The 26,128-nt window shown below is 41.6% G+C and overlaps 1 protein-coding gene across 1 annotated transcript in view; it reads left to right on the top strand.

Annotated features, from left to right (window-relative positions):
• The window catches only part of b4galnt4a (beta-1,4-N-acetyl-galactosaminyl transferase 4a), a 193,731-nt gene that overhangs the window by 57,226 nt on the left and 110,377 nt on the right, over positions 1-26,128 (top strand). Inside the window, exon 2 of the mRNA XM_072669148.1 lies at positions 483-595. Within this exon, the coding sequence (XP_072525249.1) occupies positions 483-595 (113 nt within the window). The remainder of the gene's footprint in view (positions 1-482; positions 596-26,128) is intronic.

Below are 26,128 nucleotides of genomic sequence, written 5' to 3'. Positions count from 1 at the left end.
ATAGGTGAATTTGATGTATATGTGATTATATACAGATTGTATTATATAAATATCCTGTAATCTGTAAACTGCTACTATTGTCATGCATATTATTATAGACATACAAGGTAAGGGTGCACGTATTTGTCACTATACTACGTACAGCAGATGTGTCCTCTGCATTTTACCCACCTATGGTAGTGAACACACACACACTCGTGAACTAGGGGCAGTGAGCACACACACACCCAGAGCGGTGGGCAGCCAACTCCAGCGCCCTTGCTCAAGGGCCCAGCAGTGTTAGCTTGCTGAGCCCGAGCCCTGCCCACTGCCATGCAAATCCAGCAATAGTGAATTTGACGATTTCGGATGTGGTCTGTATTTAGGCATTTAATGATGACAGTAATTTTTAAAAATGATGGTCATAATATAAGCAGTGTCTGTGTTAATAAGGAGGTTAATGTTAATGGCAGTGAAAGTTTATCATTTCTGTCTCATTTCAGATGGAGAGAGGCAGGCGGAGGGGACTGATGCCAGCCGTAAAAGAGACTCGCGCTCCTCAGACGGCCACCGCAAGAGTGATGATACCAGTGACAGCCATGAGGAAGATGCAGCGGTGAGTAATTAAAGAACACAGCCAAACCCCAGGGGTTCTAAAATAGAGGAAAACTGTACAGTGAGATATCCCTTCATGAACAGAGCTAATTATACTGAAGTTTGAGAACCCTGAGCTTTTCAAAATGTTTTTCTACAAATGAGCATGCATACTTTATCATCTTAAAGACTACCAGTTTTATTCTGAGGAAAACAACATTGCAATAAATATAAACATTTGTCACAGTATTCACTTGGGAATAACGCCAAAGCCCACACTGTGTATCCTCTTGTTGGGATGTCAGCTTATCAGCACCCAAACCTTTTAGGCTTTTTTTTGCATATGGAAAAAAAAACACACACACACATAAAGACCTGTCTTGCAGTATAAGACTATAGTATAAGATTCTAGAAATGATAGAAAATGTTTTGTGCTTCTAAAATGCTGATTCTAATCCATTTCTGATGTACTTTTGCGTACTGTAGATACACTGTAGAAAGTCTAACGGTACATAAAAGTGGCAGTTCGGCTCACGCTGCCGTTTGGACCTCACGGTTTGGTATAGGTTCGGTACAATGGCAAAAAAGCAACCCAAAAACATAGAACATGTTACAGCTTGTGCCATCTAGTGTTGCATAATTCCCCCTGAGGTAGCTGCTGCGGCAGCCTGTAGGGAATTAAGCAGTAAATTAAAAACGTTAGCATGTTTAATGTCTTTCAATCACACACACACACACCCTACAGCTGTCCAACAACACCGACACAACAGCTTCATTTGATCCATCATGATTTCAATCATGGGAAAGGCCAGAATATTGCTTTAATTAATTTTATGTTAATAAAGAATAAAGACCTCAGAAAAGGCCAAGCGTACATGAGTCACTCTCTCTACGTGCTGCAGCGAGAGGGAGAGTAAAGGAGAAGGGAGTGCGGGGCTAAAGCTTCTGAAATTGCAGTGTATTCTGTGTGCACTGAACGGTAGCATCCGTATCGTGACGGTTCCTAATGTATCATTATACTCTTGGTGGATGTAGTTTGGATAGCAAGTGTGCTAGCGAGATATTTTGTAAGTTCCAGATCACATTATTTTAAAACTTACTAAAACTGGCTTTGTTGTTATTCTAGCTAGTACAAACCACAGACTAACCAATGGTTTCAAGTTGGTTTGCCCCTTTATTTGAATGAGTGAATTCAATCCGGTGTAGAACTTTAGCTCTGTCCCTCAGACTGAATGGAAAGCCTGTTTTCTGTTAAAAAAAAATTGTTGTTCTACCAGCATATAGTATATGCTAACATTAGCATTAGCAACCTAGCTAACAAATAAACTAATATTACATGTCCTTATTCTCTAAATCTGTTATAGCACCAAGTTGGAACTTTGAGCTGCTGTTGTTTTAAGAAGACTCATGAATGGTTTCTTGTTAGTATGCAATGCCATTATTAATGTGATTATGATCTGTTTAAATAATTGCAATCAGGTGATTGAGTAATAACAAAGCTTTGCACTTTGAGCGAAGATCAAAAATGGCTCAAAGGAAGACGAGACATTCTCCAGCTTCTGATGGGAAGTGTACACTCAAGTGTGGTTTAGCAGTGCATTTGGCTTCTGCCGAGCCATTTTGAATATTAAACAGACATTTTAAGTGCTCCCATCTCCCAAATGCTCTGATAAGCCTGATGGATGAATCGCTGAAAAGCGGAGTGTGTCAATTTGATGTGCTGTGCGGTCCCATGTGCCCTGCTGATTGGGTATCGGGTCAGGGCCACCAGCCGTGTTTGAGGACACGTACAGTAAAGGGAGAGAGGGGGTGAGATGTGCTCTGCTGGCTTTTAATGATTGATAGCCTGCTCCTCCTCCACATGCTCTAAAAAGCCATGCACCGCATTTCCATACCTCCTACTACAGCGAGGAGTTGCGAGCTTCTAGCGCATGCTAACGCCTCTCTCTCCGTGGCACAAGCAGCCTGTCGAAGTGCTCTCTAGCTTGCTGGAAGGCAGACGAAAGCATCTCTGAATCCCCCAGGAGCTTTCTCTGACCCACCCCCCTCCCCCTTCCTCCGCTCAGTGTTTGAATAAGTTAGCTGTATGATCATGTGTGCAGAAACTCATCAAAACTTGGAGCAAATCGGAGAACAGAAATCTTAATTATTATCAAACAGCAGCTCTGTGGTTTTCCCGTGCCCCTTCAGATTAATACTTAATTCCACAATATTAAAGTGGAGTGGATGGGGGGATTTAGACCGACAGAATAGGAAGGAGATTATGCTCTCGATGATGTGCAGACGAGGCAAGGTTAAAGCACAGATGCTGCTGTCTTTAATAATTCGTATAGACAAAGGTGACTATAGCTAAACACACCAACTCTATATAATATAGACTACATCCATCTGAAGCAGGCTGTATTTCTTAAATACATCCTCATTGTTGGAAACAAACAGTGAGATCTTAAGCTTGCATTTTGTTTTTAACCCCTTAAACAGCCTATTTCCTGCCGGCAGACTAAACGTGTTATTACAAATTTCTATTGCTAAAGAATAGAATAGCCCCACCAGTTTGTACAGAAGTCCCTGTAGTTACTGAATAATACATCTTAGTGTGTAATAAGCCTTGGAGTGTTAAATTAGTCAAATTAAAGGCTCCTGCTGGCGCTGATGTCAACATACTGTTTATGTTAAGGCAGTGTTTAATTTGTCTTTAATAAAGTTCCTGTCTGAGTTTTTATTTTATAAGGTCACAGCACCACAGCATAAACTGTGCCCTAAAAGTGATGCTCAGTGCAGAATTGACCCACTGTGTAAACGAGTAGCAAGAAAGTGAAGTGTTTAACGGAGGAAAATGGACCTTGTTGTACAAATGAAAACGTTTGTTCAGATATAGCATTATTTTATTTGTATGTATAACATTTTTTGTTGTATATACATTTTGTAATGTATATACAGTATAGTACGTTTGTGACTTTGTTTGAGGTGAAAAATGTTCAGATATGGTTTTACAAGCCTATTAATCAGCCTGTTATTTTGCCTCAGAATGAAACACACTAGCTGTGTCCGAAACTATTGTGCCCTATTTACTATCGCCTAGGTAGTAAATTCGGTCACATCATTATGTGTGTGACCTCACTGCTGTGCAAGTGCATGTACATCAAAACAAGAATATCTGCAATGAATTACAGATATTCTCTGTCTGTTTAGTGCACATTGTTTGTACACTATTCATTACAGTGCATTATGGGATTGTACAGTGCCCTACGTTTTCGGACACCACTACAAAATAACTGAACCCCAAAGTAGTGCATCATATAGTGAACAGAGATTTGCCATTTACAGCAGGTTTGTTGGGGAAAGAAAATGATGAGCTCTGCTTTTATTGGCTGGCTTAGAGAATCAAGACAGCTCACAGGAGCACGTACCATAGCCTAGTTTGTAAAACTATAACAGAAACACTGTCATTACTTTTTGTAATTGTTCCAGAGTATTACTCTCCATGTCCTTGTGGTACAGTGTGCTGTTAACAGGCTGAAGAGGCTGTACCCAGGTTGGGCTTACTGGTAAGAAATAAGCTAAGCCGACACTTTCCCTTCTAATGTGTGTTCATCTCTAGTTTGGTAGTCAGCTGAGGTACTATGGAGAGATGATAAAAAAACACTCTAGCCTAGCATGGATACCCGCTTGCTTACCTGGTTTTCGCTTTGACATGTGCTGAATTTGAGCGGCCCTTTTGCGGACACTGGCACAGGATAAGCCACGGTCACAGTCGCGAGGCCTGGATCACAAAGCAACCTGCATTCCCATAACTAGCAGAGTCTGGTGTTTATGTTCTGCTCTCCAGTGTTACAACTTTCTCCATATTTTGCAGCTTAGCATCTCACAGCTTCACTTGTTGAACGGCTTTCACTAGTGAGATGGGCGTATGCACATTTTGGGGGCATAATTATAATCAAGTCACGACTCTTGGGTAACAGTTTTGGTGTTTGGGTATTGGTTCATTATACAGCCCATGGTTCATTTTGGTTATGCCGGATTTGCTTTTAAAGGAGGAACAACAGAGTTTGGGGTCCATGGTTTATCAGTTCCAGGTACCAGGTAACTTATGCCAAGGTAAATACAGTATTCCCCTTAAACTAGACACTAGAACGCATTTAATGCCATAGGTGGCTTTTACCTTAAGCGTACTAATGAGGTTTGCAGTACAGAGTACTTACAGAATCACATGTTACTGTTTAATTACTAATAAATGGTGAATATGCCCACCATACTTCCTAATATATTCCCTTTTTACCTCATATTCTCAGTGTTTGGCATGGACTGGTAAACAAAATGTATGCTAATGTTGAGTCTAAATAATTTCATAGATGCTTAATGTGATTTGTTTGTCTTTAATTGAGACTAAAAAGTTTTGATGAGCGCAGAGCAGCTAAGGTATGAGCAATTAGGGGTGGTGGCAAAACATTCGATTTCTCATGCTGAGTAAGGCAAACATGGGTTAAGTAGCGGTACAAGCGGTACCAGGTTGCTCTTTATAGCCGCATACAAGACTCTTGTCTCCATGGTAACATGTAGAATAACCAGCATGCTCTTGAAGGATCATCCCCAGCCTGACTTCAGCAAACGTGGAGGACACTCTTGATGGTGTGACGGTGAACGGGTGCATGTGTGTGATTGCAACAGCAGATTTTAGCCTGAGGGATGCACCAGTGTCTCTCTGAACAGCGTCTGTGTCCTCCTCATCCATTATTAACCAGGCCATTCACCAGCTCTCTGTTCATGCTGGGCCCTCCACATATGGAAGAAACACACAAACAAGCACACAGGCACCTCTTACAGTGTAGGATGGGAGGAAGGAAAGGTGTAATGTGGTGAAAATGTCTGGTGAACTGTTCTGTATTAGAAACACAAACATGATTCTATCACTGACCGACCACACCATGAGCTTCACCTGCCTTAGGTCCACCATAACTGTACAGTTAGGAAACTGTACTGTAGGGCTGATGGTTTTTCACCAATAGTTGCCACCTTGTTTTTTGGTTGTGGTGTTACCAAGCTCAAACTCACAATTTCGTAACAGTAGGGCAGAACCTTTTGTGCCAGTAGAGAACCTAATATGAAGAACCCTTGAGTAAATGTCTCACAGCAGTACAGGCATGAACTGATGATTTTAAAACACAAAATACCATCATGGTTAGCTTGTGCTGTTCATTTATTTTAATTAATTGTATAAAATAATTAGCAATTTTATTTTACAAGATATGACAGTGGAGAACTGAAACATACATCAGTATGTGTGTTCTCTCAAACTCTAGAAGTATAAGTATCTACAAGATATATTTGACTTGGTATAAATAGTAATAGTAATAGCAGTGGTGGCTCCAGCGGTTAGAACTCTGCGCTATTGATTACAGGGTTGTGGGTTTGATACCCAGGCTCGGCAAGCTGCCACTGCTGGGCCCTTAAGCAAAGCCTTTCACCCTCTCTGCTCTCCCGGCGCTGGAGTTGGCTGCCCACTGCTGTGTGTGTGTGTGCTCACTGCCCCTAGTTCACTAGTGTGTGTGTTCACTACCACAGTTTCGGGCACATTTCGATGTACATAGTGCTGACAAATATGTGCAGCTTTAGATTTGCTCAGATGTGGTTTTACAAGTCTGTTTACAACCCTTTTTATAATGGATGTGGGAAAAAGATCTATTTATATAGCATACATACAGACCATAGCCTAGCCTAGCCTATACTAGCATAGTTTAGCTTAGCACTGCACCAAGAAAAAAGTGACCTTTTGTAATTATTCCTGAGTCTTAGCGGATAGTGTTGCTGTCCTCTCAGCATCCTCTTTGTAACCGCTCAGTGGTTAGCTATTTTAAGAGATTGTAGCCAGTGTGGTGACATCTATCCCCCAACTGTTCCATTGGGGCAGTGGCGGCTCAGCGGTCAGAGCTCCAGGCTCTTGATGACAGGGTTGTGGGTTCGATACTCAGGCTCAGCAAGCTGCCACTGTTGGGCCCCTGAGCAAGGCCCTTCACCTTCTGCTTCCGCTTCAGGCATGTGTGCTCACTGTCCACTGTGTGTGTTTCACTGGTGTGTGTGTGTTCAAAGCATGGATGGGATAAATACAGAAGCCAAATTCCATCTGTGCCCAACACAAATGGTCAATGTGGTTGTTTAATATTTTAATGTTTAATTGCTTAAAATTGTCCATCTTCATGCGGCTGTCATATTTATATGCCAGATTAAATTTATTTTAAAGATATTTACTGATCATTTCTAAAAATGTTTTATCTGGATAAAGCATTGCTATTTAACTTTATTTATTAAATGTGAATCACATATTAGCAAGTTTAACTATATAATACTGATGTTGCTACACTGGCATATAAAGCTGATACCAACTGGTAAAGCTAGCTATCGTGAACTTGCTATCCACTGTCAATCTAAGCTTGTGCAAGATCAGCAGATATTTTAGATCCAAATTAAATTAAAAAAGTGCTAAAAAAAAAAGCAACTACCACTAGATAAAACACACTGTGAAGGGGGGCAACTCCGCTGGCTAATCAGTAGCATGCTGGCTAATACAATCGAAGGGGATCAGCTCGACTGAGCTATCATGCTAGCTACATTGGCTGGCTGATGTATTGGGTTCTAAATGGTCCTTCTCAAAGATGACTTCAGAGGAGATAGAATGTGTCCAGGGGGATAGGATGTGTCATGACACTGCTCGTCTGGGGTAGCTTTTAGGCTGGTGCCAACTTGCCTAGCATTTGGTCAGCCCTGTTCCCTTCTCTGGCTGGCCTAGCTTTAGCTTGTAGACTTCTTAGTCTCGCTTTCATATTTTCCTAAAGTAGCCATTGCAGTTAACATTGAAAGGCCTTCGCTGGTTAACAGGCTCTATGGAAATTCTTCTTTTAAGCTGATGGTGATCTCATACAGTGATATTTGCTCTGGTTGGCTTTCACCCTTCTCCAGTAGGACTAGCTTTAGCTTTTAACCTTTTTAGCCTTGATTCCATTATCTCCCAAAGTATCCGTCACATTCAGCTTTCTAACACTTTGTGGGCCGAGTCAAGAGTGTGACGTAACAGTTGTGGAGTTTTGAAATTTGGACATTTTTACAGCTCTTGGACAATTGGACAATTTTACAGCTCTCTTTTGGTTATGCCAGAGTTTCAGAATTTTCAGCCCCCCAAAATTGACATTGGACACGAAAGTTTAATGTCGGTTAGGCCCTTTTACTCCATTCCTGCTCAATTTCTTATTGGTCAGTTTCTGCTGTTCTGCTGTTGACATGTCATAGTATTTTGTGTGAATGCTGCTGTGAGCCTTGTTGTTAGTGATTTTTACTACTAGTGAATACGTTCCGCCATGCAAAACAAAAAGCCAGCAGCTCTATTGTCATAAACTAACCACTGATAAAGGGCTAGAGAATGATCAGGTAAATAAGATGGAGGTACAAGGTTGAGGTATTGTATTTCTAGAACACAATGATAAATTCTTGCAGCACTCTATTAATATGGCTGTAATGATTTGTCAGTGATCTTGAGCACACTCCTCCGAACCTGTTTCACCTTCACCTTTGCTCATTAAGTCAATGGGAGGCTCCATTATCCTCCCATGCTAAGGAGCCGTCGCTGGGGACAAGGAGTGCGTATATGTGTGTGTGTGATGCCTCCTTCTGTCTCATGTAAATTAATGGCACTGGGGCTCTCCTCCAGCTGGGCTATTTCACCTTAGCTCAGCAGATCCATCATAGCCATCAGGCTAACATGCAAAGTGCTGGTCCTGAAGACATCAGAGGAGCCTAATGGCCAACCCGTTTGAGCTTCCAGACCCACATCTTTGCTCTCTTTCTCTCCAGGAGAAGGACAAAGACACCTGCCGTCTGAGAATCACTAAGTGCTTAGCACCTCTGCGTCAGTGCACAATGGTCTTTGGTCGATATATGGCTGTCCGTGTATTGTGCCCGAACACCTGTTCAGTGATGATGATCACATTGTGGGACGCGAAGTGAGATAATGGTTCCATTGGAGCGCTAAGTGCCATTGATTGGTTAAATATGCACCTCGGCAAGACTCCATGACATAATAGGGTCTGCTGAAAGAGTGTAATTATTCCTCCGGCAGCGAAAAACCGTTCTACTACTTTCTGTGTGTGGCTTCTTATGGAGTCCTTTACCTTTAACACACACACAGGCCTGCTAATGCCTGAAAAGAACAGAGGTTTGGCTCTGTCAAGGTGAGCAGAGATCACCTGCAGATCCTGCTGGATTAATGCCTGAAGCTATGGGATTTTTGTTCTCCAGGACAGAGAAAGAACGAGAAGGCAATAAGAACAAAAGTGTGCGCGCACTTGTAACACTGTGCTATTGTGGGTAGTGGTGTAAGAGTGTGTTCGAAAGGGAGAGGAGAGAGAGAATAGGGTAAGAATGATTCCTAAAGCCAGGATTTAGGAGATAGACTAGGGATTAGGAGGGTGAGGAGATGTGGCACTTGGAGCCTTGCTGAGCCCTAGGTAGCTCGGGAGGATACTTTCGGAATCTATAAAATACAGTCCCTTTCACCCGCCTGCAAACCAAGTCTAGTCCTAAAGAACCTTTTTGTCACCTTAACCATATTCTCCTGTCATGTAAGAACTTCTGAATTTTCTTTTTCAGTTTCTGTTGCACTATTTGAAATGTGTCCGCTGCCTTTTACATTGGGTGAACATGCTAAAAATGGTCCCTAATTGTTAGGTTAAATATTCAGTTCTGCTGCGTCAGTAACTCTGCTTCAAGTGATGATAACAAAAGGAGGACGTTTCCCTCTATTACGTAGAGGTGGGTGGCCACCTTGCAAATGTTAATGCTCCCTCTGGTTGTTTTGGTGGTGTACAAAGCATAAAAGCTTCTGATTGGCTTCTTTCCACCCTACCTGCACCTCATTGACTCTCTAACATGCAAATTTTCAAACATGCTAAGAGGATGAGAAACCTGCTGATATTAAGGGTGGATATATTCTTTAAGTATTACCGAGATTTTTAATTTTTTTGAAAGAAATCTAATCCATTCCTTATTTCTGTACATTCAGAAAAAAGTCTCTGCTTAGGACAGAAAGTCTGTAGCATGGCTTAGCTAAACTAGCTAGAACAATTGCAATGTCCTTTTTTAAACTAGCTAAACCTGACGAAACGACTTCTCGAGGGATTTCACTGTCACATACAGATTTCCATTGTCGGAATAAAATCAATCGAGTCTTTCTAGAGTTTGTGTGTGCGCCCTTCATCTTAATTGTTTGGTGAAAGGTGTCAGGATAGCTATCCTAACTTTGACTTTCAGGTAAAATTAACCATGTTTATTGTTATATACATTTGTTAGAACCTTTTCAGTACTTTTTCAGTACTTTTTCAGTACTGCCAAATAACCCACCTGTTCATAGCTCCTTCAGCACTGGCATGCTCCTGACACTAGGTGGGTAAGGACTTAACGGACATCTCTTCCAATACATGCAAAGCCAGCCATCGGCTCTGTCCAAAACGGTCCCCAGCTGCACCAGCTAACAGAGCCTGTGCTGGCCATTAAACCACTGAGTCTCTCAGAGTCTTGGTTTCTGCAAATTGTGACATGGTCATTGTGAATAACCAATAGGTAAACTCTCTCCAGCCCTGAATGGGAAGCAGCAAAGTGGCTACAGGAACATTTCTGGTCACAATCTGTGGCATCTTATTTTTTTCTGCTCCATTGTTTCTCTTCTTGTAAATTCCCAGCTGGAGCATGATGGAGAAATCATCTCAAAAGAAATCTAGTTGCAGTCTTGCCAAAACCCTCTCAGTCTCAGTCTTTGCAGAACCAGTCTCTGGCTAAAAGCTCTGTGAGCAATGATAAATTGTCTTTTTTTTGGTGAGAGAGTGTCAAACTTTAGTCTTTTAAAAGTATCCCAGGGAGTTTTTTCATGCCACTGTTGCTACTGGCATGCTCAAAAGAGGCTCGGACCCGGATCTCTGTAAAGCTGCTTTGTGACATTTGTTGTAAAAAGCGCTGTATAAATAAAATTGAATTGAATTACATATGTAAAACATATAACTGAATAATTAGCTTGCTCTGCTAATTCTTCAAGTCAGAACACAGAGAAGACCCTGTTTGTTCAAGTTCCTGTTAAAAGTAAACTTGTCACTTCTTTTAGACTGACTGAAAGATGTGAAGACAGTATTCCTATACATTTAAATACCTAACTATAGCTAAAACGGAAGGCGTTTGTGTGGTCAGTAGGGACATGCCCTACTGTGTGATTGGTATAATTGTCCAGTGATAAGTGGGCTGAAACATGCTAGCACTGGCAGCAGTTAGCTTAAACATTCCAATGGACTTTTTCACATTGAAATGTAAAAAAAAAATCTTTAAAGTGGACAAATATTGAAAAGTCATGCTAATACCTTGAGAACAAGAAAGGTCTTTATTGAATAAATGTTGAAAGAAGCCACGGAAAAGTCAAAACCCCTTTACTGGCAATTAAAACAGAAACACCTCCATCTCTTCTTTCTGTCTCTCTGGATGTTCTCTCTCTCTTTCTCTCTCTCTCTCTTTCTCAGCTCTGTGCTTGTTCTAATAGTAGAGCAGGTTTGCTGTGGATGGTAAATAAGGTATTCAGTTGATATGTATGCTGATTTACAGCACTCACCGGTCAGAGGCCGATTTTAATCATACTGGCGGGATTACGGTTGCTCGTAAAATGAAGCATTTGGGCCTTATTGTTAACCCGAAATTGCTTTTAGGGCCATAAATATCAGGCAGTCTGGCCTTGCTGATGCTTTATGGGTGCCAGAGAAGGCCTGTCACCCTGACCGCCACCCCAGCCATGACAGATATCTCGGGGTCCTCTCTGGCCAATAAATAAACGTATGCTTGCCGATCGGTCACCTGCTGCATTCGGGAGGGTGGACACTTTTGGGCAGAGAATAAAACCAAGCGTCCAGCTCTGTGGACAGAATTTCCCGCCAAATGTGGGAGGCGTATTTAGCTTAGTGGCTGAGGCCGTCTGAAGCCAAAGAGAGGATTATCAGGAGGGATTCCTGCAGGGCAAACAGACATGTCTCAATTAGCTTCATACACACAGACCAAAACACACACTGACTTGTCTAATTAGCCAAATTGCATTGTTAATACCTGTGGCGAGAGATTGGGCAAGAGAATAGAGTCTCTGCGGAGGTGTGCCTGAATGCTTATGCTAAGCAAGACCTGAGTACAGCTAGCCCAGTAATGCAGTAGTTTTGAACCTTGATCCTGTATCACCCCAGTCCTGCAGATTGTCACGTTTTTCCTGCTCTAAAACAGAATATGATAAACATCAGCTCTCTTATTTTTGCTGGGTTTGAGGAAATCTGCAAATTATACATTTATGAACTTCCCCTTCTTCAGCATCTACCACAGAATTGTGGTCTTGATCATTTTGGTAATGTCAACAGGAGTGTCACCTAGCAGACATGATGCTGTGGTCAGGCTTGTGTAAAGTGGAAATGGGGCATGTAGCTAGCAGATTCTGCCCTACTGCTCTTGCTGACCTACACGTCCTTCTTGCCTGCTGTGATTTTCCACATATGCAGGCATATGCAACGCTCAAATGCCTCATTTAATTCCCTGACAAGCAGCTGTTAACGGTTACACATTAGGAGTCGTTGTAAATGTCAGATTTATGTGCAAAGAATGCTGCGCTGGAGATCCAGAACCACATGTATAGGGATATAATTGGCATTGTTGGTAAATGCATGTTAAATTCAGAAGTTTTCATCTGATGTAGTGATTTCATAGGAAAATGTTGTAGCTCAGCCATGTTTCAAGTCAAACTCGCCTTAATTACCCTGAGGTTTCACAGGAGTCAGGGGCCTGAGCTTCTGTCAGTGTGATCAGAGCAAAAACGCTTGCTTAGACAGAGGGCTTCCAGCTCTAAACCTGAGTCATTTCGCCTCTCTAGTGTGAACTGGACGTGTCTGAAGTGTTTAGCCGGGGATTTGGTCTGGCTCCTGAGGCTTTCCGGGAACTGCCAGAAGGACACCACTCTGATTGGGGGGGGGGATTCCTTTGTGATGCCATAGCAAGGACTTAGTGTACTGTTTATGTCACTCAAGTGAAAACCTTTGGAATTTCACACTAGTGTGTCTGTCCAACCCTTTCAGACTCCGAACCAGAGGCACTGCGGCAAGCGCTGAATTCCACGCCTGACTCTGGTTCCACAGTCAGTGCTTCTCTAGCATCTATTTCAGCTCTCACTAGAATCTTGTTTACATTCGGAAGCACATGCCACGAGGCAGTGTGGATTCTGGCAGATGTTACATACTTTTCCCTCTTTAGGGAGTGAGGAAGCCAACTTGATTAACAGGCTCTCGGCCTCAGGTTATTTCAAAGTAGCTGTATGAAAAAACAAACCAGCAGTCTCCACTTTCTATCATTCCCCCATCCTGTGCACGTCCTAAAGCACCGGCCTCTTCTATCCCCTTATCTCATCCAGTGGACTTAGCCGCAGCCTTCAATTTGCCCCAGAGATTGAGGAGTCTGAGGCCATGATTGCTTCCTGACTGCAGAGTTGTTTTTAGAGCCCGCTGTTTTGGCAGAACCCTGAGGCAGACCAGTTCTTCCCAAACCAGGGCCTCCCTCCTCCCCCTTCTTCCCTCCTCCTCCTGTGCTCTTCTCTGATCTGGAGCTCCTCTGGCTAATAGAATCAAAATCGAAAAAGACACAACCTTGCCCAGGGACAGGTCGCCCAGGCCTTATAGGGGAGCCAGAGGCTATCTCGCTGCCTTTGATGTGGTCCGCCATGTTGGAACTTAGGAACAGCGGGATTCATCGTGCTGTCTAAATTAGACTTCTACTGGGCAGCAAGAGGCATATCTGGAATCAGATTAAACCCTGAACGAAAACTTGGAGCCTTCTGGGTCCCCCTGAGGGGTCAGCACCTGCTTTGAGCCATCCTTGAAATGAGGATTGGATGGAGGCACTGAAACCAATTAACTTTCGGCCCTGGGGAGGGCCATGGCCGACAGGGCGATGTTGCAAAGCTCGACTGTAACGCAAGGTCAGTGCTCAAGGCGGTCACCACGGATGCTGCCCTTTCTTTGAGATGAAGATTTGTTTCCACAGCTGCTGCTGTAGTCCTTGTAGTCCTTTTGGTACATGAGTTTCACAGAAAGCCACAGTGTTTCTCATGGGTCTCCTTCCATCTTCGGCACCCATAGGTAAGGGCAGTAGGTGTCTGTAGCAACCAACCTCTTGCATGCATCCTCGGCTGAATCTGCCAATGGCGTTGTCAACAGGTATTTGTTCCAGCCAAGGATTCGCTAATTAGACTGTCTGCTTTGTTAAAGATGGGAGCTCATTAGTGTGCTGTTTTGCAAAGTTGGAACAAAATACCTGTAGACTCTGCAGCACTTGTGGAGAGCAAGGAGCACAGAAGGGCAGCTGAGTGATACCGAAAGCATAGAGCTGAGCTACGTTCTGATTGATGAAATAAGTGGCCATGAAAGCTGGTTCCAATTTGTTAGACTAGAAGTGTGTGATGTTCGCTCTAGGGAAAGGATTTCTGCTCTAGGGAAAGATGCCCTTTCAGAATCACAACATAAAAGTACAAAAAACAAGGGATCCTTTCTATGTCTTTCCCAAATGTTTGAAGTGTTTACTACAAAGAGGAGAGGAGTTGACATGAGATTTGGCAACCTAGCAACATGGATGGATCTAGCGCGATGAATAATTGATGCGAAAATCTCAGTTTAGTGTTTTTTTTTTTCTTCCTCCTTTCCTCTGTACTCAGATGCATGTTCCGGGGCTATGCATTGACTCGTGTTCCTGTGGGATAGTTTCTTGCTCTCTTTCATCTTTCTCCTTTTTTCTATCGCAGTGAAGGACAGAGTGTTATTGTTAGATTATAATTTTTTTCCTGAAACTTCTGAAGATGGTTCGTGTTATTTTGAGATCTAAACCCCACTCTTGTTGGTCTGATTAGATGATTCCATGAAAGGCACAATCCTCTTTCATATACTGCAGAGATGCAGTTAGGCAATCCAGTCCGTTTCATATAAAAGTATGAAAGGTATGATGTCGTTATCAAAATGTGCAGTTGCAATTTTAATGACTGTGTGAAAGAGCCTTCACAATTCCCATTGCTGTGGGAGATGTTTGGAAAACATGGTTTATTAGCATGCCAACATACTAGTGCTGGCAGTATTTTTAGTAATTAATGAAATTTGTGGGATCAACTTTGGCTGTTGCATAACGATAATACTACTAATCTAAAAAGGCTTTTGCAGACCTTGAAGAAGCCAAGCACATCCTCAGGGGGCACTACCGGTCCTGATGATAAGCAAAAGGCTTTAAGAGGCCTTCAGGATGTAAAAGAAATGAATAGAAAATGGGGCAGAAAAAAACAAAGAACTCAGGTAAGCACAATTGATCCTAATAGGTAAAAAACATATCCATGTCCTTCAAGCAAATGACAAGAGTGGGATGGGCGGGGAAGGAGGGTGTGAGACCAAGAGCATGTCCTTCTCTTAATGTCAGACAATAACTGGTGTGAATCCAGGACAGACGGAAATAAAGGCCAATTTTTCAGTAAGCATGAGCATATGTTTGGGTGAGATATTGGAAACTGGTGGCATTTCTGCTCTGCCTCCTGAGCTGAACTGAATTAGTGCCTGTCTCTTTTCTAGCCTCTGTTTTAGTGAACCTGACATCCCAAACACAAGGTAATCATAGATATGTCTTTGTGTTCTGTAGTCTCGGCTCCCCAAACTCTCCTTACACAAGTATGTTTCACAGGTGTGTGTATATAGTGTTTAGATTGGCTAGTGCCTGCTCTACAGATCATACACCATAGTCTGCAGCTTTTTTCCTCACATTTTTCTTACTGCCTAAGTGTAGCATTAAATATTATGATCCATTTTCTTTACCCTCCAGTCCAGGCAGCTGTGGCCTAAAGGTTAGTGAGCCTACCCAAAAGGTTGAGAACTGTCTTGGGACCGGAAAGTCATTGGTCCAAACCCTCTACTTTCTCCTCTCTCAACATTCAAGGAGAAAGCAGGTGTGAGCAAGGCACCTAACCCCCAATTGATCTCTGGGTGCAGAGGCGACTGTCCACTGGCCCCAGGTGTGTATTCTCACCTTTACTGTGTGTGTGTGTGTCTTTGTGTTAACAACCACAGATGTGTTAAATGTGGAGATTGAAATCCATTGCATTGTTTCTAATCTGAGTACTTTAATGTTACCTTTCAGTATTTCCCCCACATATCTCCCACATATAGTCAACTCCACACACTACCTCATCTCAGTTGGAAAACAAGAATAGTAAGCAGTAGACCTACCTAACAGAAATTTCGATATTTGTGTTTTCACTGACATATAGAGCCACAATTCAACCACATGGTTTACATTTTGGACTGAGATGTGTATATGGTCATTATGATGTGCTTCACATTGACGTTTAATCAAACGTGATTGACCTCCCTGATGGTTTGGCTAAGAGTTACTATAATATTCTGCTGTGAAATAGCTTCAGTATGAAATGTGTACAGTGAGACACTTTAGACATGTATATTTACGTATTTCCACCAGAAGATTTTGGAGACATGAGGGCAGTAATTCGTTATGTTTTTTGACAGTTAATGAGATGGAACAATGTTAACAAGTTAGAGCTGTTGATTGTCTTTGGCGTAGGCCCCGTCATCAGCCTAGTTCTTGCACCATCGGGACTCTCGCAGATCCTGCCAAATTTAGAGACAGGGGGCGGAGCCTACCCCAGGGCATCCGTCGAGAACAAACTGGTGGCGGTGGGGAGGAAGGAGGGAGAGACGTGACGTCACTTGTGAAAGCCTGTATTTAGAGGACTTTGAACACACGTGGCGTGGCGACTGGTGATTGGCTGAAGAACGGTGATGCTACATTGGAGTCTCCTGGTAGAACTTGGTGAACTAGAGATTTCAGTTATTTTTGTGGAGTACTTGTGAAGTGCTGTGAAATTACAATTCATTGTGAATATGCTATGATTTCCTATGGCTTGAAACGATTAATCTATTATTTTTCAATTAGTCAATTAACTTAATCATCTTCTCTTAAAGCACTTCGTATCAGGGCACTTCAGGATTATTGCATTATATTACATTATTATTTTACTAAATATACCTCACTGTTAACAGGTAACCTTAGTTTTATGTCACAGAAATCCTTTACCTGGAAAGGAGCATCTTAAAAAACTTTTATACAGTTATACAGAAACAGTTATAACCCGGCATTATTTCAGCACTGGGGGAATATGTAGTTAAGCTAAACACTAACAAATGTATTTTTGCATGGGTGTAGTGCAGGAAAAACAATTAAGATGATTTACAGGCTGTAGCAACAGGCTGTAGGGTTAGTTTAAGCTCTTCCCTCACTCTTACACGGCCATTAAGTTAACTGAAAAATAGAAAATTTCTAAATAACAATGTTAGATGTGCATGGTGGAACGTTGCATTACCATAACAGCAGCGGTGCAGAGATGACTTTTAACACATAGCGATGAAGATGCAGCACCTGCGGTTCTGTTATGCTGCCGTCTTGACAAAGTGCTTCGGGATGCCTGCTTCCAAAACTACACACTTCTATACTTTACTTACAACATTAATGAATGCACGTCTAATGGTTGTGCAATATTGTTAACACACAATCTAGTGGGGTAGTGTATGGTTTGAGACACAGCCTCAGTTTTCAGTGGGCGTGACCGCTGTTATGCAAATTGCCATATTTTTATAATGGAATACGCTGACGAGTCTCCCTAGTCCTACTTGTCAGTCAAATGGCTGGTAGGTGATGGGATTCAGATGTCTGGCCTGCAACACTGTGTTCAAAATTGTGTTCTGCCTTTTATCCTCCCTCCGCGTTCACAGCACCTAACACCCAATTGCTTCCAAGAGGTAAATGCCCACCACTAGTCACCGGTGTGTGTGTATATTGCCAATGATGGGCTAAATGTGGAAGCTAAATTCAGTTGAATTGCTGTACTATGGCTATAAAGGATGTTCCTAATCTTAAGTTGTAGAGCATCGCTACTAGTATTCTTAGATTTAATCCACCCTCAGCTCTAAAGTGATGAAGGTCTAATCTTAATGCTAATGGACTCCGCAGCTTAGCTACTGACACAAACAGTGGTCACAGTACGCTGTGTGAGTGAGTGGACTCTCCTTTAGGATTGCGCTCCGCCGCCCGCACGGATGTCTGTCTGTTTGCACTTCATAATGCACTGCCTCCTATTGAAAAAAAAACAAGCCTTGGCCCTCACTTCACATTGATTTTTACCATCCTGCCGGCCCCGTGATTGATCTCCACTTCAAAACCATTGATTCCCTTTGCTCTTCCTCCAAGCCCTTCTGTCCAGAGACTACAAATGGGCCTTGGCCACTTTTCTATTGTTATAAATGGTAGCTAGCGCTTCAGGTCTCTAAATAAACGATGGGGCATTACTGGCTGTCTCTGGTGTGCAGGCCGGCCAATGTTGCATTGGTGCCGGGCCCTTGTTCCACTCCTGTCTTGCTGCTTTTCTGCACAGAAGCGGCTCAGTACAGTGCTGCGCTAGGCCGATGTGCTTTCTTTCGCTTCTGTTTTCCGTGGCTGTGGCCATTTTTATGTGACAACGCACGTTATGCAAATCATAGTTAGTCAAATTACTGGTAGGTAACGGGACAGTCGGACTGGCACGACTGTGTGTTCTGTTACTAAATTCAGCCTCACTGCGTCCAAGTCTAAACTGGTGCTCATCTGACATTCTCTGTTACAGCAGAGAATATCATCCAGAGACTACAAATGGGCCTTGGCCACTTTTGTATTGTTATAAATGGTAGCTAGTGCTCCAGGTCTCTAAATAAACAATGGGGCATCACTGGCTGTCTCTGGTGTGCAGGCCAGCCAACGTAGCATTCCTGCTGGGCCCTTGTTCCACTCCTGTCTTGCTGATATTCTGCTGGGATGTGTGTTAGTACAGTGCTGCACTGGGCCCGTTTGCTTTCCATAGCCATGAGAGGAATACTGAGGAGGCTGCGGATGGCCAAGAGCCAACATTTGTTACACTTTAAAAATTACGCATGATAAAAGGTTCTTAATGGGGTTGCATACTTCTAGATGAAACCACTTAAACATGGAACAGCCTTTATGCCTCCTGAGCGGTTTCCAAGGGTTAGTTTTTAAGCTGGCGATACACACCAACATGTTAATAATGATAATAATATCTCGGAATAATTAAAGCATTTCAGGTGCTATTACATTTGGCTGTGGTCTTTTGAATCCCTTCATGGTGCTTTGGGGTAATGTGATTAAATACTATTGCACCTACTGTTACATAAGGTATTTACATATTGTTATTGCATAAGGTGCTGTGTGTGTGTATAATTTATGATTAAAATTACACACATGTCCCCAGCTTTGGAATAGTGCTTCTAAACAAAATTAGCCTACAGGAAACTCTTTGGAACTGTCTTATGCAAAGGTTTGGGTGCTCCTGGTCAAATAGGACTTTTTGTTGATTTTCTGACTTAAAATAAGTGAATAAGTAAATCCTCCATGGAAAAAAAACTTAAATATAAACATTTTCTGCTAAACTATCCATTTTTTTTTATCTAACATTTTGGAAAAAAAAAAAACAGAAAAGACGATATATTTATCTAACCTTGGGTGCCCAAACATTTACAGAATTAAAATACTAGGAAAACCCCCTTCTGATGATGTATCTTGAGGATAAGAGATACTACAAGCACTTTGCTGGGTTAAAACAAGAAGGTTGGCTGATTGAAACCTTTTTTTTCCACTGCTAGCTGTTAATGCAAAAGGAAGCAAATTTGCATATTCACATAATACATGCTGGGTATTTTAGTGAGAGAATGATGGATGGAAAACCTACAAAAAGAATGCAAAGTCTGAAATTCTGTGAAACCTGTGAGGCTGAGGTATGCTAATAATGACAAACAGCATATTCAATTCTAGACAAGCATGCCTATACAAGATCATCAAGAGCATCTCTCCATGAAGTTACAGAAGCCTCCCACAGATTCATAGTGACTCCCTAATGTCCGCTATTTATATACAATATCTTGGAAATCAGATTTTTGAGAATGACAGAGAAAGAGAAAGAGAGAGAGAGAGACACAGAGAGTAAGTGACAAGCATAGCGAGTTACAAGCTTAGTCACAGAGAGCCTATCAGGTGGGATTTACAGTAGACTTCTTTTTTCACTGCCTAATAGGAGTCAGAAAATGATGGTGTAATGGTGACTTTTCTGATGCCCACAATGGTTAAATGGCTGTAAATGAGTTATTCATATAAATAGATTTATATAAAGGTCTATTTGTTACATTAGCAGAACTGATATGATTTACACTAGCTGGCCAGTTGTTTAGACTATACACTATTGATGCCCTTCTTGATGAGCAAAAATCACTCCATGTGTTGAATGATCATAATATTATATAATATAAAGTAATATGTAAAGTAATCTCTAAGGTATATTTTATGTAAAGTATGCTACGTGTTTTAATGCTTAGTTTACAGATAAGAGTTATGCGGTGACGCCGCAGGTACTGCGTGTGTGGCACAGCTTCAGCCTCCTGGGCTTGTGGATTCAATACCCTCTCCGGGTACTGTGGTTCCTCCTGCCTCTCAAAAGTGCACGCTAGGTGAATTGGCTATGATAAATTGTTGCTAGGTGTGTGTGTGTCTGAATGGTTGTGACTGGTTTAATGATAATACAAAATCAATAAACAAATTCTTTCATAGTGTAATTATGTGGGGAGGGGGTGGGGGATGTAACCATTGTTGTCAATAGATAGAGCCAATATGCATGTAGTGGATATGTAGGACTATTCCGCTCACGATCTAATCTCATCTTTCTCAGATCTCTTCATTTTATCTTAACAAAGTCACTGTTGTTTGGTCTGTCAGGATTGTTTCATAATGCACGCTCTGTTATGTTAGTATACGGCAGTTATTGATTTTCCCGAAGGATGCTCCTTTATTTATTATGTCATTAGACAAGGCAGGGCTTCAGTGTTTCTCACTCGAGGCGGTAAAAGGCAATCATTATTGATGTACTAATCGATAAAGTTTTCCTGAAAATGTGCAGCTTTTTTCAGCTTTATCCACAACCTTTCTTAATCACTGTTACACTGTCGACATGAAGCATGAAGGGATATTGACATTTACGTTCCAGCTCAAATACGCAAAATCCATGGTACATGGTAACTGTTTCCTGGAATGAACTTCCTTGTGTGTGTGTGTGTGTGTGTGTGTGTGTGTGTGTGTGTGTGTGTTTTGGACGTCACAACACCAAAGTGACCTTGACTTCCTGAAGTATTTCTTAATATATTTAAAAATGATTTTTCTTATGTTAAAGTTCGTTAGACATGCAGCATTGGGAAACATTTTGTTAGATTTCTTGAAAATACTCTGGATAGCAATTAATGAAGCAATGCTCTGATCCAGAGCGATTTACAAAAGTGCTTCACTGTTTACTCAGAAAATACCCTTAGATAGATCAGCTAGAATCCGAAAGATACCTCTAAGCTTACATACTACTAACTACAGAGGTCAGTACGGATACCACAAAAGGAAACATATACTGCACTGCACCAAGTACTCTTGGATGAGGTGGGTTTGAAGACAGAGAGCGACTCTGTGCTGTTCGGACACCCAAGGGAAGTTCGTTCCTCCACTTCAGTGCCAGGACACAACAAAGTCTGGATGCTTGTTTTCCGTGGATCTTAAAGGATGGTGGGAGCTGTACTTAAAACTCTCGGTAATGATTGGCTTTTGACCATTGCCATCCAGTATGGAGAAGCTGATCCATTCTGGGCCCGTAAAGAGGGCAGTGGCAAGAACCAGCAAGAAGGGAAAGTGTGATAATAAAAGAAACTTAATTTAAGATTAATAGTTGATGTAAATGTTTTACTGACATCCAATCATTTCATTCAGACTCAGTATAATTATTGCATCCAATCTACACATTAAAAAATGTGCGCCTGTCTACTTGCTTACTTCATGTTCCTGCCCATGTGTCTTCATTTGCTGAGTTCATCAGGGCTGACATTTTCAGTTAACTGTAACTAGTTAACACTGGTTTCTACAAACTCACCTACACCAGCTTTAGTTTAGCAGAACTCCTAATACTACATTTCCTTGCCCGTGTTACATGATATAGATCATTTTTTCATTTTTTACGTGTTTTTTTTTTTTTTTTTGCTTTTTAGATAAGATAGTTTCATGAGGAATGGACCAATAGAAATGCTCCAAAATGACTTGGAATAAAGTCTTTTTTCATTGACTTCTATTGAATGTTAGGATGTTTTTTTCCTCCTCCTGTAAAGTTGCCACTTTACTAGGTTATTCAAGGAAATACAGGGTTTTTGCATTGATTCTGTATAATAGTCAAAAACATAATATTAAGATGAATTATTACCGCTTTGTTTTACATCCATCTTCAAATTGGCATGTGTGTGTGTATATACAGTATACACAATGACAGTCCCGCCTCTTTGTTCCATTTGAGTCCCATTCTGCTGTGTGTGATGAGATTTAGGTGACGGCACGCGTGTCCTCATTTTCTCCACTGTTCCCTGAAGTAATGATGTGCGTGTGTGTGTGTGCGTTGCTCAAGCGTGTAAGGCTGTGTGTTTTGCTGCACTGGTGTGTATTAGCCCTGTGCAGCAGGAAGGCAGCTCTGGAGCTGTTCTTCTCCTGCTTGTGATCTGCTATTGACTCTGCTAGCAAAGGGGGTGTGTGCATGTGTGTGTATGTGTCTGTGCATGACAATGCAGCATTTACTGTTCTAATGTCAACTGAGTATTCCAAGGCACAGAGACTCAGCAAAGCTGCCAAAGGACAGATGCCTTCTAAAGGATGCTTGTGTGTGTGTGTGTGGTAAAGACACAACTATGCCTGTCACGGTTTACCAGAAAACTATTTCTATTTTATGTTCTTGTATGTTAGTTAAAGTAAAATTGGGTTTGGGCCACCCTGATCAAATTACATGAGTTTACATAAATTTACATACCTCTACATAGACACTTTTGCGCATTCTAAAGCGTAATTAGTGTTTATTTGCTTAATTTAACATAAAACATCTAAAGTTGCAGGTTCTGGTACATATAGATGTTATGTTTTATTATGGTTGTGCTTTTTCCTCTTCTGCTTCATCTTATTCATTAATAATATTATTATATTTATTAACTGGATTAAATAAACTGGATTTTTGCTGCATAACGCAACACTGTTCCAAATCAAGATTGTTTTGATTGCACTTGGACTTTTATACCATGACTCGACTAATGGCAAACAGATGAACAGCCAAGCAACACATTTTTTGTACATTTTCCCTCATAAGAATGCATGGGATGTGTGTATTTGTGCATCCTGATAATGCCACAATGATACAAATACACTACTGACACCCAACCAACCATATGGGGGACCACGGCAAGCACCTGAGACAATGTAGCAACCATGTGAGATACCATGGCAACTGCCTAGCAATACCCTACCAACCACTAAGCAACACAGTAGCAACCATCTAGCAACCACTTAGCAATACCACAGAAACCACCTGGGATACTACAGCACCCACCGAGCAATACTATATCAATCACATAGCAACACTATAGCAACCATTTATAAACACCATGACTACCTCTTGTGATACCATTGCAACCATCTGTCAACACCATTGCTACCACCTGGAATACCATATCAACCAACCATCTAGAGAAAACAGTTTTACCCTAGTGCCCACTTAGCAACAGCCTAGCAACTGCCTGGAATTGGGAATCATTTAGGCTGCGAAACCGCTCTGCATTTTCTTCAGGAAATATTTTTTTTTCTTTGCACTTTCTTATCTGTGCTCTGACATGCAAAAAATATGCCATTATTTGGGATTTCTGTTTTTTTCTGTCATTCGAAAAGGGGTGCCCAAGCCTTTAGCATAAAATGCAAAAGCTTTAAATGTTTGTTTTGTTGTTAACTTATTTTAATTGCTTGGCCAAAAATATTAAAGAAATGAATGCTCTAATACGCATTAAAATGATTTAGGGTTAGTCGATCTGTGATGGAATTAATAGAGACAGCCATAGTTGCAATATCCTCTTGCTTAACATAAAATGAACCCCCCATAGAAAGCGCAAGCACCGTTGTGAATCTATGAACAAAGTATAATCTTATTTAACTGCATGCTCTGTACCATCTACCAGTTTTCTTGTTTTGCACTTAGACTAAACTAGCAAACAAATATGAGGCTCACTCAAATGATTATGACAACATAAACTGAATCAGGCCAAGCATTTTCATGTTTTATTAGCGCCCGAGGGAAGACACTGCATATTTATACGGCTTTGATGCTTCACACTGAGATGCTTAAGCTTCATAAACTTCGGTTGAACACTGCGAGCTTCTCACAGCTTACTGGCTCTCTGGAGGCCAGGGCCTGGGTAACGGCGCTATTACATGCCGAATTATTCTAATGCTTATATCACAGCCGTGAGCTGTACGCATGTAGCGTCTGAGCTCCCAAAAGTGGTTAAAGAGACGCCAGATTGTTGCCTGTGCTAGATATCGCCTCTGCTTTGGTGCTGCTGACGTAATCTTTTCATGCAGAGAGATCTGGTTCTTCTTCAAAAATGGGCCAGTAGTAACTCTGATTATACAATTGGAAAATGTGCTTGGGATGGAGTTGCTATTATTACAATAACAATGTGCTGGAGTCAGTATTATTGCAGCAACAACAGCAGCAGCATCTGCCCTACATGATGAGTAATTGGTCATTCTGTAATTAGAAGTATTTTTGGCAATGAGAGTTTGTAAATGAGAAGGAAAAAGTTCATTTTTGCAGAAGGATGCATATAAACTCTTACTTAGCAACCATGAAATGTAATATACTCACTGTTGCCAAGCTCAAGGGATTATTATTTATGGATATCTATTAAAAACAGATGTTGGCTGCTTCATTTGTCAGCTACTGTATGTTCTAAATACAAATAGCTGCTTTTTCCAAAATCACCCTCAAAAAAACTCTGCTCTTCTCCGTCAATAATATGATTTCTCAATGCTTGTTTAAAAGGCAGTCAATTCTGACACAGCATTTACCATGCTAGTATTTAGCATGTAACATTAGCATTTGATAGCATTTGATTGATTTGTGTTGTGGAGTATTTTCTGGTTCTGCATTGCATCTCAGTTTTATTGCTATATAGGAATACATTGTTCTGTGTGATGTGAATGTTTTCTCACTACAATACCCAGCATGCAAGATGCAAATACCTCATACAGCCATTGGGAGCCTCTGGGCTATAGGCTAATAAATGCATTAGCTTTAACTAGCATTAGCATTTCAAACAGCCCACCTCTTCAAGCCCACCCCAAAGTAGTTGTGCTTTGTGTTTGTGTACAAACTGGAAAATCTCACTCTAGACCATTCATCACTATAGCACCCATCTAACAACCATTTAGCAACACCACTGCAACCACCTCGGATGCAAAAGCAAACCATTTAGCAACACCACTGCAACCACCTAGCAATCACAGCCATCACAACCACCTATCAACACTATAGAACCCACCTAGAAACATCATAGCGACCCCTTGTGAAACCATAGCAACCACCTAGGTTTTGAGTAGTATTGGCTTAATACATTTTGCTTGAACACAGCAAATTATTTGCAGCTTACTGGCTCTCTGGAGGCCAGAGCCTAGCCTAGCCACTACTAGTCATAACCGCGGCATGATATAGGCCGATAAATGCAACCAGGCATTAGCTTTAACCAGCATTACTCCCAAAAATAGTTGTGTTTTTTCAGAAGATCCAGCCACCGTCAACATATGTCACCAGAAGGGGGTTATCTTTGTCTTCTGACTGAAAATCCCCTCTCTAGAGGCCACTGTGAGTGAGAGTAGGCATGTTTCCAACAGCTGTATCAATGGCTACATTTTCATTTTGTTCAGTATTCCCCTTTAACATGTCTAACAGTTAAGTGTGCATTTATGAACCGTGATAACGGTGAATACTAAAGCATCAGCTCTTTAAAAACTGTTTGAGTGCTTTCTGGCAGTGCTTTAATCATTATTGCTTTAGCTTCCCCCACAGACAAATGCTGCACTGAGCTGATTGGATCCTGATATGTACAAACGTCCCACACAAATAGAATGCATTACATCAAATATGACCTATTTATGGCCCCCTGTAAGTGAACTGAAAGGCAAAATAGTGTGGAAATGATATACACATGTGAATTGAGGGAATTTAGTGTATTATTTTTACAGTGCATTATTGAAACACTGTAGAGTCTTACAGTGGCTGGCTGTGGGTGACTGCATTTGTACTTTACTGCTACTCTACAGTAGAGCAAAGTAAGGAGTTCATGTATGCAGATGGATGAAACTCTCTCACTGATGTTGCAGAAAGAGATTCGGCGCATGGCGCTAAAGGTGACTGATCCCCAGTGGCTATCAGGTGTGTGTAGCTCCGATAGGCAGATTGCAGCAGCGGCAGCTGAGGTCCTGCTGTGATTTTCTGTCTCTCTCTTTCTGTCTCTTTCTCCCTCTCTCTCTCTCT

The sequence above is a fragment of the Salminus brasiliensis genome, chromosome 2, assembly GCF_030463535.1.
Source record: "Salminus brasiliensis chromosome 2, fSalBra1.hap2, whole genome shotgun sequence".
Classification (NCBI taxonomy): domain Eukaryota; kingdom Metazoa; phylum Chordata; class Actinopteri; order Characiformes; family Bryconidae; genus Salminus; species Salminus brasiliensis.
The sequence above is the reverse complement of the archived record's forward strand: the minus strand, read 5'-3'. Positions and strand labels throughout refer to the sequence as shown.